The sequence below is a fragment of the Gracilinanus agilis genome, chromosome 4 (genome assembly GCF_016433145.1).
Source record: "Gracilinanus agilis isolate LMUSP501 chromosome 4, AgileGrace, whole genome shotgun sequence".
Taxonomy (NCBI): domain Eukaryota; kingdom Metazoa; phylum Chordata; class Mammalia; order Didelphimorphia; family Didelphidae; genus Gracilinanus; species Gracilinanus agilis.
Window position 1 is genome coordinate 24,157,905 of NC_058133.1, and position 13,807 is coordinate 24,171,711.

General features: G+C 48.8%; 1 protein-coding gene across 1 annotated transcript in view; it reads left to right on the forward strand.

Annotated features, from left to right (window-relative positions):
- The first annotated feature begins 1,549 nt into the window (after positions 1–1,549).
- Positions 1,550–13,807, forward strand: part of TTC22 (tetratricopeptide repeat domain 22) — a 41,940-nt gene continuing 29,682 nt past the window's right edge. Inside the window, exon 1 of the mRNA XM_044674155.1 lies at positions 1,550–2,167. Within this exon, the coding sequence (XP_044530090.1) occupies positions 1,550–2,167 (618 nt within the window). The remainder of the gene's footprint in view (positions 2,168–13,807) is intronic.

Here is a 13,807-nt window from a genome sequence, read left to right on the forward strand (position 1 = left end):
CAGGCTCAAATCTCAGCTTGGCAGTTTACTCACTGTGTGACCTTAGTCAAGTCATTTCCTCTCCTTAGTCCTTAGTTTCCAAAAGGGGTTGGATTAGATCTGTGGATGAAGCACTGAACTTGACTTAGATCTGGAATAATAACAGCTCAAAACTAGCATTATAAAATGCTTTACGGTTTGCAAAACACCTTTTTTTTTTTTTTTTTTTAAATACATGTTATCTCATTTGAGCTTCCTAACAACCCTGGAGGGGCAGCCTGGTGGTGTAGTATGTAGAACACCAAGAATCAGGAATCAGGAAGATCTGAGTTCAAATCCAGATAATTAGCTATGTGACCCAGGGCTAGTTACTTTACCCTCTTTGCCTCAATTTCCTCATCTGTAAAATGAAAAGGAAATGACCAACTACTCCAGGTTCTTTGCCAAGAAAAAACCCAAATGGGGTCATAAAGGGTCATTTATGACTGAAAATGACCCAACAACAAGAACAACAGGATTCCATGAGGTTTTTTGGACTTGCAATCCACTGAGACCCTTCAGACCTTTTCTAGGCATTCCGCTTCTCTAGCTACTTCTCCCATATAGGCTGCCGTCTGGCCATACTTCCCCTACGGTGTCCTTATGAAGTGGATTTTTTTTTAACACAAGCCTAAGACCTTCCGCGCCCCGCTTTTAAAAAGGGCACTAAAAAAGCCCGAGAGGAGAAGGGATTTGCCCCAGGTCGCCCTGTGGGTGGCAGGACCAGGACCGGCATCCAGCTCGCCCCACGGCGGGTCCCCTGATCTTTCTGCCACCCTCAGCCATCTTCCCATCATCCCCTTCTTTCACACACATCTGGCTGGGCAGAGCCGGTTTTAACAGTTAGTCAGAAGGCAAAGGGAAAGGCCTCTCCTCTGCTCAGCCCGCACCTCCTCCTTTCGCCACCTTGGAGCACTCTCCAGAGAGCGGAGTGGCCTGGGTGGGGGCCGGGGATGGGCGGCACGTCAGCTGGCCGGCAGTCAGCTAATGGTTCTCCAGCCGGGCACTTCCCACCCGAGAGCCCAGGACCCGGCTCAGGCCCCCATCCAGCGAGTTCCCGCTGTGTGGCCTCGGGCAGGTAAGTGCCGTTCTCTCTCAGGGCCTGCCTCCGTTTCCCCCTCTGTAAAGGGAGGGGCTGGGACTAGACGGGTCCTGAGCCCGCTCCCCGCTCTCGGCCGACGCTGGGCGGCCTCTCGGGGCTCCCGATTCTCTGTGGCACCTACTGACCTTTCCATTCCATTTCCTCTCGGGCGGCCTCTCCCCCGACAAGCTCCTCCCCGGACTTGGACAAACCTGATGAGCCAGCTAGGAGGGCTTGGCCCGGGGAGGGGAGAGGACGTTGCTGCAGCAACTCAGGAGTCCAGGATCGGAAGCCGGACCGCCCGCGGAGGAATCGCCTCCTCCGAAGCCCTCATCTCACACATGGGGGCACGACGCCGGCCCAGGGAAAGCCCCTGCCCGGGGCCGCGCAGCTAGGAAGCGGCAGAGCTGGGACGGGGTTCCTCCAGGCCCGGGGCGGCCCTCCAGCGCCATGCTCCAAGCCCTCCCCAACGCCGGGGCTCTGCCCCCGGGAGGCGGCCCGGAGGAGATGGCCGAGGAGGAGGACATCGAAGCCCTCCTGGAGGAGATGGAGTACCTGCCTGGCCACTTCCACCTGGACCTGAACCTCAACTTTGAGCCGGGCTCCGGAGCCCCCTTCCGAGGCCGGGACATGAAGCTCCAGAGGGAGAGCCTTCGGACGGAGCTGGACTTGGAGGCGGGGCCCCTCCGCTGCGCGGTCCGCAACCTCCTGGGCGTCTTCTCTCTCCACCTGGAGGAGCTGGAGCAGGCCCGGGAGCTTTTCCTCCAGGTGACCCAGGAGGCGCCGGACAACCTGAACGCCTGGGCCAACCTGGCTCACGTCTACGACCAGCTGGGCCTGGAGCAGGAGGGGGCTCGCTGCACCGAGAGGCTGGCCTGCCTGATGGGCCTGGAGGCCCAGGAGGACGAGGCCGGCGAGGGCGAGCTGCAGCTCAGGGCCGCCCGCTGCCTGGCCGAGCAGGGCTACGCCTCCGCTTTCGACGTGGGCTTCCTGAGCGACAGTGACCAGGTCCAGAAGCTGACCGCCGGCATCGCCCTCTACGACAAAGGCCTGGCCTACGGGCAGAAGGTCAGTGACCCTCCCTGGGCCCACGGGGGCGCTCCGGCTCTCCGGGGTGGACCTCCAGGAACGGGGGGGAGGAAGGCGGGTTCGGGAAGTTGAGGGAAGATGGAGCCGGTGTCCTGGGAGATGAGGAACAAGCAATAAGTGAGCACCGCCGGGACAGGCTTAGCCAAAGACGGCCAAGCCAAGAAGGACGTGAGAAGTGGGGGATGACCAGACCCAGAAAGGGCCCCAGAACTGGAAGGTCAGAGCTAGAAGAACCTCAAAGGGCATCGAGCCTAATTGTACCTACTTTAGTTCTTCATCCTCCATCTTTCACCAGTGCTTGTCCAGACCTGGCTTGAATACCTTTGGTGACGGTGAGCTCACTAAGTCACAAAGACACTCAAGTCTGAACCAGGTCTGTCTTTTGAGCCCTTCCGGGCTCCAGCTTCCCTACTTGTAAAATAAGAACATTAGAAATAGCTGGCATTCCAGTAGTGCTTGCTCTGTTCCAGGCACTGTGCTAAGCACTTCGCTTAGCACTAGATATTATGGGACACTGGGAAAAGCCCTGCCTCCAAAGTCCGGGAACTTGGGTTCGAATCTTAACTCTAATGCGTGTGACTCTGGGCAAACCACACCACCTCCCTTATTCCCCTCATCTGTTAAATGGGCATAATGCTGGCACTACACCTGGGAGCCGCCGTGAGGACCGGATGAGACGAGAACTGTAAAGTGCTTTGCCATCCTAGAAGGGCTAAGTAAATGCTGGCTGCTGCTCTGGTTATAGTCCCTTTTCCTGAATCTCCCCGTTACCTCTGAGGGGGTGCCCGTCCTCTCAGGCACCCACACTTGAAAGCTAAGTTTCATCCTAGATTCCTCCCTTTCTCCCACCCTCCCTTTCTAAGCTGTTGCCAAGACCTGTTAATTCTACCTCTGCAGCCTTCTCTCCAGTGTGCCTCCTTCCCTCCTCTGCTGCTTCCCTCTCCCCAGTGTAGACCCTTATGTCCTCACTCCTGGACTATTGTAGTGGCCGCAGATGGGTCCTCCTGCCTCTATTCTCTCTCCACTTCATCCATCCCTCATTTAGCCACCAAAGTGACATTTCTAAAGCAGAGGGCAAAGGGCAGCTAGGTACCACAGTGGGTAGAACACCAGGCTTGAAGTTGGGAGGAAATGGGTTCAGATCTGGCCTTGGACACTTCCTAGCTGTGTGACCCTGGGCAAGTCATTTTAACCCTGACTGTGTAGCCCTTGCCACTCTTCTGTACTGGAATTGATACTGACAGAGGATGTTTAAAAAAAAAAAAGCAGAGGTCAGATCATGTTACCCTCCTCCCACCCTCAATAAACTCCAGTGGCTCCCTATCACCTCCAGGATCAACTTTCTTGTTTGGCATTCAGAGCCTTTCACAACCTGGTCCCTCTTGCATTTCCAGGCTTTTTTATGCCTCACTCGCATTTATTCTGGGATCCAGTGAAACTGGCTTGACTACTCCCCACCCAGAACACTCTCTCAGGTCTGGGCATTCTCTCTGGCTTTCTCCTGTGCCTGGAACAGTCTCCCCTTATTTCTACATCCTGACTTCTCTCCAGTCCCAGCTAAAACCTCACCTTCTATAGAGAGCCCTTCCAAGTCCTGCCGAGAGTCTCAGTCTTTACAAGTTCCCTTTTGTTGCTCGTGTATGTGCTTGTTTTGTAGGGGTTTTATGACCTCCTGAGAGAGTAGGAACTGGACATGGCCTTTGTCTGCCCAGCACTAAGCCCAGAGAAAGTGCTTTTCAACTGACTGACTGATGCGTTATTTAGGTAACTTTTCAGGCAGGTTTACCTCATGTCCCATGGTCCTCAGTTTCCTTATCTGTAAAATGAGGAGAGTTGAACTAGATGGCCTCTGAGGAACCTTCCAAAGCCACATCTGGGACCTCAGGACTCTGTTAACTCCAGGGTCCTTTGATAGGTCTAATTCCATGACCCACAAGGGGCTTAAAGGCCAGGAGTATTGGGGAAGACAGGACCCCCTGCAGGGCTGGCCTTGTGCATCAGGACGCTAGGCAGCAGCTGACATAGATAGAATGTAAAGAAAGAAAATAGCCCCCCGCCTACCCCCCGAAGAGCTTTCCTACTCATTTCTCTTATGGGATGCTGTGCAGCTCAGGTGTGCTCAGGAGAATTCAGAGGACCTCGGCCTCCCCACTGGAATCAGCTTGTATTTGTTTGTTCATTCTATATGTACATATGTGTGTGTGCACACATCTATCTACTTATCTACCTATCCATCCATCCATCCATCCATCCATCCATCCCAGTCTTTCTATTCATTGTTCATACATCCTTCATCCTATCCATCTGTCTGTCTGTCTGTCTGTCCATCCATCCATCCATCCATCTATCTATCCATCCCAGTCTTTCTGTTCATTGTTCATCCATCCATCCATCCATCCATCCATCTATCCATCCCAGTCTTTCTGTTCATTGTTCATCCATCCTTCATCCTATCCATCTATCTATCTACCTGTCTATCTATCTATCTGTCTGTACATCCATCCATCCATCCATCCATCCATCCATCCATCCATCTATCCATCTGTCCATCCCAGTCTTTCTATTCATTGTTCATCCATCCTTCATCCTATCCATCTATTTATCTATCTATCTCTGTCCATCTGTCCATCCATCCATCCATCTATCTGTCTGTCTGTCCATCCATCTGTCTATCTGTCTATCTATCCATCCATCTCTCAATCTTTCTGTCCATTGTTTATCCATCCTTCATCTTGTCCGTGTACCTATGTGCCCATTTTTCCTTTTATCTACCTACCTGCCTACCATCAAACTATCCATCCATCCATCCATCTTCCTACTTATTTATCCGTCCATCTGTCTGTCCATCCATCCATCCATCCCTCTCTCTCATTCCATGTACATAAACATAGAGATGCATAGATTAAAGCACGCGCATAGATACATATAAGCACATCTACCTACACTGTATATAAATACACACAGAGTGACACAGAAGAGATACACACACACACACTTCAATGAAGGCATGTCGTGTCCCCTATTCCAGTGGGAGCCCCTTGAGGGCGGGGCCTTCTGCTTGTGTCTCTGTAACTCCAGAACTTAGCAGAGAGCCTGAAGCACCCCTACTAGGTGACTGAGAGCACCTTTGGGTGGGGGTGGGGGTGAAGGGATGATCTGGAAAGGCTGCAGCGGGCCCTGAGCAGGCAGGAGAAGGATGCAGGCTGGCTGCCCTCTTGCCAGAGGGAGGGGGGCCAGTCAGTCAACATTTCACGTTGAACATTATTTATTCGACTGACCCGGGCCGTCGTTGGTCCTCTTCCAAAACAAGGGCAGCACCAAGAAGCTTTCATGAATCCCTCGCTATTGCCAGGCATCGCGGCACACGGGGGACACGATGAGACAAAGGCTCAGCCCCTGCCTGCCCTTACAGGGCTCTCCTGGGGGAGATGCCAGATCCACACAGAGGAGATGGCAGAGTCTCAGGCCCTCCGTCCTCATCTTTATCAGGCCACATCTGGATGACTGATTGGGTTTTTTTAGATCTTTACTTTCTTGTCAGAAAGGATACTATGTTGGTTCCAAGGCAGAAAGGTGGTAAGGGCTAGATAAATGGGGTTAAGTGACTGGCCCAGGATCATACAGCTAGGACATGAGTGAGGCCAGATTTGAACCCAGGATCTCCCATCTCCAGTCCTAGCACTATCCACTGAGCCACCTAGCTGCTCCTAGATAATTAATTCTTCATAATTCTTTTTTTAAAAACCTTTACCTTCTGTCTTAGAATCTATACTATGTATTGGTTCCAAGGCAGAAGAGCAATAAGGGTGGGCAATGGGGGTTAAGTGACTTGCCCAAGGTCACACAGCTGGGAAGTATCTGAGGTCAGATTGGAACCCAGGACCTCCCATCTCTGGACCTGGCTCTCAGTCCACTGAGCCGCCCAGCTGCCACCTATTTATTACATTTATTATCCTTGCCCATTAATGCCCTTCCTCCAAGATAGCTTTCCACTTGCTCTATATCTAGATATGGAAGCGTGCATGCCTGTAGAAATGTTTATTATTTAGTTTGCATGTTGTCTTCCCTGTTAGACTGTGAGCTCCCAGAGGTCAAGGACCAATTTTTGTCTGTCTTTGTATCCAAAGGGCTTAGCACAGTGCCTGACACACAATAGAAGCTTAATAAATGTTTGCTGACTCGATGACTTAATGCTTAGCAGGGCCCAGAGCTGGACAAGGTTGTTCCTTTCAGCTCTGGGACGCCTGGGTTCTCTCCGAGGTTATGTTTTGTCCCCGCGGCTGATGTGTCTTAGGGAAAATGATTAAACTCTTGGGAAAGGGAGGCAGATGCCTTCCGCAAATGAGAAATACACTGTTCCTAGATTTTATGGAATATAGAGCCTTCAATGGCTCCCCATTGCCATCACCATCAAGTCCAGAGTCCTGAAACTGGAATCTCAAGCTTCTTCTCTCCCAATGTACTTTGCCAGCCTTCTGTCCCACCTCTATGCTCCATCCATGACTTATGAACTGCAGTCCATTGGGATGCCCGTTGCTTCTTTATAGAGCCTGTGATCTGTTGCTTGCAGGGTACTCACTGCCTCATGAACGGGCGTTTCCCACCCCTCAAGGCTCAGCCCCCATGCCTCCTTTTTTGTGATGCCTGCCTCAGTTTCCCCCAGCCAAAAGAGATTTCCTTCCTTCTCAGAAGCCCCAACATCCTTTGGCTCTGCCTCTCTACTGATCATTTTCAGCAGATGCCCATGGATGGCAGGAGGATCTTTGTCCACCTCACCTCCCTGACCAGACTGTAAACTCCTTAAGGTCCAGTTGGTTGTATTTTTCTTCAAATCTCCCTCTCCACTGAACATAGAGCCCTGGACATGGAGGTGGTCAAAGACACGTTGGCGGGGGTGAAGAGGGGGAGCAGCTAGGTGGCTTATTAGATTGAGAGTCAGGGGTAGAGACAGGAGGACCTGGGTTCAAATCTAGCCTCAGACACTCCCTAGCTGTGTGACCCTGGGCAAGTCACTTAGCTCCCATTGCTTAGCCCTTACTACTCTTCTCACTTGAAAGCAATACACAGGATTGATTCTAAGAGGAAGGTGAGAGTTTAAAAAGAAAAGACACATTAGTGGAAATAATTTTATGACATCCTACTTTCATAGGGATGGGGACTCTGTCTGTGATTTCACCTGAACAGGGGGCTCCCACATGAGGAAACTCCCCCCACCTTCTCTCACCTGTATGCTCTCAGAGAATTGCCTGGAACCTTGGAAAGGGAAGTGACTTGCTCAAGGTCACATCTACAAAATCACAGAGGCAAGACTTGAAGCCAGGTCTTGCTGACTCAGAAGGCAGCTCCCCATGTCCATGACACTGAGCTGCCTTTGAACCATTCCAGAGTCTCAAGGACCCAACCAGCACAGTGCCTGGCACAAAGACGGTCCTCAGTAAATGACTGCTGCTCGCTTAGCAGCTCTAACATCTTACATTTATTCTTTATAAATTACTAAACGATAAATATAAAAATTGCTGATTCCTGCATCCTCTGAAGGCTTTTCCCCTCTCTCAGCCGTGGGGGCACATTTTTACTGAGTCAGAATGGCAGAACAGGGAGTTGGCCTTTCAGAGGTCGTCCAGTCCACATGCCCATTTTACAGAGGAGCAAATAGGTCCTTTGGGTGAGGGGCACTCTGTCAATTAGTCAATCAAAAAGCATAAAGTTTGTTTATTTTTTTTGTTTACACACACACACACACACACACACACACAATCCTAAGACCAGAGTTAAAGAATCATTTTCAGGCAAAGGATGATCAGGGCAGGCTGCCTGGAGGAGTGGAGGATCAGGGAATACATTGTAGGTCCTTATCAGTGAAGTAGAAGCTGCTCTATAGAGATCTCATGTTGGGGTGTTGGGAGGGGGAAGGAAGGAGAGTGGAGAAACCAGTTTGCAGCGGCCCCATGAAGATGCTGGGGAACTGGGCTGAGAAGAACTTAGCAGGGTGTGTTGCTTTGGGGCCCTGCGGGAGGCTGACTCAGGCTGGGCGGAATCCCCCAGAACATTTCTCCAAGCTTCCTTGTCCTTTCTCTGACCGCCTCAGGAGACCTGATTTGAGTCCTAGCTCTGATGCTCACTAACTGTGACACTGACAAAGCACCCTAAGCTCTCTAAGCCTCAGTTTCCTTCTATGTAAAATAGGGATAAAATAATAAAATGAGGATATAATACAAGGCAATCACTCTTCAAGCTATAAAGTGTCATTGAAATATAAGTTATGGGGCAGCTAGGCTAGAGCCCCAGGTCTGGAGTTCAAATCTGGCCTCAGACACACCCTAGCTGTGTGATTCTGGGCCACTCACTTAATTGTAATAGGAGAGAGACAGGCAGATAGACAGACAGAGACAGAGAGACAGAGAGACAGAGAGACAGAGACAGAGAGATAGAAGGAAAGGAAGAAAAAGAGAAATAGAAAGAAAGAAAGAAAGAAAGAAAGAAAGAAAGAAAGAAAGAAAGAAAAAAAAGAAAGGAAGGAAGGAAGGAAGGAAGGAAGGAAGGAAGGAGGGAGGGAAGGAGGGAAGGAAGGAAGAAAGAAAAAGAAAGAAAGAAAGAAATCGAGGGGGGGGAGGAAGATGAATTATTACTTCAGCTATTGCTATTATTGTCCATAAGGGACTGCTGTATAAGAGGAGTGAAGAGACAGCCAACCCCTCGTTGAAGGGGCAAACTTAGTCTTTAGCTTGGATGCTTCTGGTTGTCAGGGATATTATTGTACATAGATGATCTGTCTATAGGCACACAGCTAGAGCTTATCAGAGGTGGGATTTGAACTCATATCTTCCTCCTGCTTCTAAGTTCAACCCTCTAGCTATAACCTACTTTCTCTTGAAATGGACCCAGGAAGCTAACATAGAAGGCAGGACATCAAGAGAGATACAGAGGGCAGCTAGGTGGCTCAGTGGATAGAGAGCCAGACCTAGAGTCCTGGGTTCAAATCTGAACTTAGCCATTTCCTAGAAATGTGACCCTGGGCAAGTCACTTAACCCCCATTGCGTAGCCCTTACTGCTCTTCTGCTTTGGAACTGATAGTATCAATTCTAAGGCAGAAGGTAAGGGTTTAAGAAAAGAGAGAGATACACGCACAAAGTGGCAGGATTTCAGAGGAAGAGGAGGAGGGAGTTGATAATAATAAGAGCAGCTAATATTTTTATAGCCCTTTACAGTCTGCAAATCACTTTACCAATATTATTTCATTTGATCCTCACAACAACCCCAGGAAGTTGGTGCTGTTGTTAGTCCCACTTTATGACTTAGAAAAATGAGGCGAGGAAGTTAAGTGACTTGTCCAAAGTCACACAGCCAGTAAGTGTCTAAGGCTGGATTTGAAGTCAGACCTCTCTGACTCCAGGTCCTGGACTCTTATCTACTACATCACCCATCTACCCCAGAGGAAGGAGGGAAAGCTCCTGTCTGGTTCAAAAGATCAGTATTAATCATGGAAAAGTTCTTAAGGAAGGAGCCACCTAGACCTTGAAGGATAAAGAAAAAGAGTCCCATAAACAGAGATGAAGGGACGCTTGGCTATGACACTAGTGATTACAAAGGCACGGAGGTGGGAGAATAGGGGCTGTCTTCAGGAGAAAATGAGTTATCCAGCCTAGAAACCAAGAATGATTATAGGAGAGCAATGGGAAATCGAGCTGAAAGAACAGGTGAGGACAAATGATCCGACACGAGGCTAAGGAATGTGGACTTCATCCTCCCAGTGAGGAGCCATGAAAGATATCTGAGAAAGGCAGGCCTAGGAATGGGGAACATGAATCGGGGAGTCTGTGCAGGATGGGTTAGAGGAGACTAATTAGGAGGCCATTACATAGTCTAGCTGAAGGGTGAAGAGAGCCTGAACTCGGAGAGTGGTCCAGTGAGGGGACAGCAAGGATGGATGGGAGACGGGCTGTGCCCTCAGGCAATCGGACCTGGCAACTGATTGGCTATGGGGAGAGAGGAGGGAGAGGGAAGGGTCAAGGGGACCCTTGTGGGGCAAAAGTAGGATGTGTACTTGGACACTTTCTTCAGTTGGGCTTCTTCCTTTTCCCCCTCGCCTCCTGCCCTTTATTTTCTTTCCTTTTCAAAAGTAAATACAACAAGTGATCTGGAATAGATAAGAGAGCTGGCCTTGAATCCAAGACTCTGACACTTCTCTGTTGGCTAGGTGACCCTAAGCAAGTCCTTTAACTTCTCCGTGCTTCCCAAACCATTTAAAAATGAAAAGGTGAGGGGGGAAGCTGGGTAGCTCAGTGGATGGAGAGTCAGGCCAAGAGATGGGAGGTCCTAGGTTCAAATCCAGCCTCAGACACTTCCCAGCTGTGTGATCCTGGGCAAGTCACTTGACCCCCATTGCCCACCCTTACCACTCTTCTAAGTGAAGGGTTTAAAAAAAATTTAAAGATGAAAATGAAAATGAAAAGGTGAGAGTGCTGACTGAGAGAGGGAATTTCCTTATCCAAGAATTCTTTATACCCATTTAATCACAGGTTCTGTCCCTTTGCCCTCCACTAAACTGACAAGAGGAAGTGCTATTTGCTGGGACAATCAGGAATGACCTCATAGAGGGCTCACGAACCGAACCTTGAAAGAATAAAGTCCAAGAAAGAGAAAACGAAAGAATATTCAGGTCCTCAGAGAATAATAGCCTGTGCAAAGGCAAGGAGGTGGGACGTAGAAAGAAAATAGGCCAGTTTGGCTGAAATGTGTCCTAATGGAAAAGGCTTGGGAAGGTTCCAATCTGCATTATGAGAGGGAATTTCCTCACTGGGAGTACCTTCCCAGGAAAGTGCTTTTAGCAAAGGGTCTGGCGCATAGTAGACAACTAATAAATGTTTAGGGCAGCTGGGTAGTGCAGTGGAGAGAGTGCCTGTCCTGGAGGCAGGAAGACTCTTCTTCCTGAGGAGTTTTAACCCTGTTTGCCTCAGTTTCTTGAACTGAAGAAGGAAATGCAAAACCATTCCAGTGTCTTTGCCAAGAAAACTCCAAATGAGGTCACGAAGAGTCAGACACAAGTGAAAAACAACTGAGCGACAACAACAAATTCACGGGGTTTTCCTGCCTTCCAACTCCATCTTCCAATACAGCTCACCATAATGGAGAGAGAGGCACTGCCCAATAGGGTGAATTTCTTACCAGCCAACCTCAGAGTCAAGGAGACTCGAATCCAAATTCTTCTGACACGTGCTGTGGAGGGGACCAGGGGCAAGTCCCCAACCCCTCAGTGCCTTTGGGCAGCTCTCCAAGATGGGACGTTGACATCGTGAATTTGGAGATGGAAAGGACCTTGAAGGCCACATAAGCCAATCTTCTAATTCTATGGCAGAGGAAATTTAGGCCTAGAGAGTTTGTGTGACTTGCCCAAAGTCCCACAGGTCAATGTGGTCCCCATACTCTGAGACAGATAGACAGATTTTAATTTGGACCGAAAAAAAAAAAAAAGAAAAAAAAAAGAAAAAGAAAGAAAAAAAAAAGAGGAAATGGCAAAAATGTGAAACTGACATTTAAACATCATGTTGGACTGGTTGAAATTAATTTTTAAATCCCAGGATCCCACTTTAAACCAGTTGAATGAAACTCAATTCATTTTTCTTACTCTTGAGCTCTGAGAGTGCTGTGAAGCAACCTGTGCCGATAGCCAGCTAGCTAGACAGACAGACAGACAGACAGATAGATAGATAGATGGATAGATAGAAAGAAAGAAATATAGATAGACAGATAGATAGACAGACAGACAGACAGACAGACAGACAGACAGACAGACAGATAGACAGATAGATAGATAGATAGATAGATAGATAGATAGATAGATAGATAGATAGATAGATAGATAGATAGATCTATATATCAGTCCATGTAGACCCTTCTCCTCTTTTCTGTTCCTTGTGCTCATCTTTCCATAAATCCTCTATGGAAAAGTCCCAGCAGCCCCCCAGATTGGTGGTCCGCTCCTGGCTCTTCTAATGCATTATGGACAGGGCAGCTAGGTGGCTCAGTAGATGGAGTACCAGGCCTGGAGTTGGGTGGACGTAGGTTCAAGTGTGGCCTCAGACACTTCCTAACTATATGGTCTTGGGCAAGTCACTTGTCCCTTTTGCCTAGCCCTTCCTCTTCTATCTTAGAGTTGTTACTAAGACAGAAAGTAAGAGCTGAGATTTGTCTATCTATATATATGTATGTATAGAAATTGCCATATTTACATATATAAATCTCTTATGGGCAGTTATAAATGCACTTCTACATTTCTTTGAGAAGGACTTTTAGCTCCTCATGAAACTTTTCTCCCAGACTAACACCTCAGGGGCCTGACACCCACCATGCCCTTGGATCACGGACAATTTCAATTCTTTTGACATTTTATCCCACCATAGACTGAAAGCTGGAATCTACTTCAGATCCATTTAACCCATCTCCTTTGCTTTACATATGAGGAAACTGAGGTCCAGGGAAGTTAGTTGAGTTGCCCAAGGACACATAGGTAGCAGAATGGAAGAGTCTGAATTTGAACACAAAAGTGTGCACACTTTTTGCTGTACCATGCTATTTTTTTTTAAACCCTTAACTTCTGTGTATTGGTTCCAAGGCAGAAGAGTGGTAAGGGCTAGGCAATGGGGGTCAAGTGACTTGCCCAGGGTCACACAGCTGGGAAGTGTCTGAGGCCGGATTTGAACCCAGGACCTCCCATCTTTAGGCCTGGCTCTCAATCCACTGAGCCGCCCAGTGGCCCCCTGTACCATGCTATTTTATCTATTCATGTTCCAAATAGTACATGGAGAAAGTCAGGGTCCTATTAAAAATATTTCATTCACATGTATATACAGAAACAAACATGCGAATCCTCCCCAAAACATGTTTAGAAATGTGTTTCTTACTTGTGGGTAGCCCTCAATTATTTTTTCTCTGGGACTGAGATTTAAAACAAAAGAAAAAGAAGGGGAAAAAAGCCCTCCCAGCCTCATCTGCACTGTAGAGAATGGCTCGGATCCTATTGCCATCAGGAGATGAGACAAGGAGGTTAAAATAAGACTTTCCTAGTTGTTGGGGTCAGCAGATTAGGAAGGGGGAGGGAAGGGCTGGAGAGGGAGGAGGAAATGGCTGAATGGCTGATCCCCAGCTTTGCCTCCAGCAGCTGCACAAATAAAGGTGTGGCTGGACCAAACATACTCAACCTGTTGGGGAAGGCAAAAGGCTAGGCCCTCTCAGGGTCAATGTCCCATTGACACAGACTCTGATCTCAGTTATGGAGGAAATAGCTTCGGAGTTAGGGAAGAAAAGGCTTACTCCAGATCCATGGGATACTCAGGGGGGAGGGGAGGAATGAAGGGGAGCATGTAGAGAAGGGATGGCCAGGATCTTTTGTTCCTAAGACATTTGAGCTAAGAATTCAGACTATCCCAGACTTGGAGTCTGCCCTGCTCCAGCCCCATTCCTGACCAAGAGTCAGAAATTCCTCCAAGACCCTCTAGAGAAGCTACAACTGAAAAGCATCTGATGAAGAGCCCCTCGCTGTTCCAGAAGTACCCCAAGCCTCTTCTGAGTAGCTCTGAACACTAGCTACAGCTTACTGCCTCCAGCCAAGCATTTGCTTT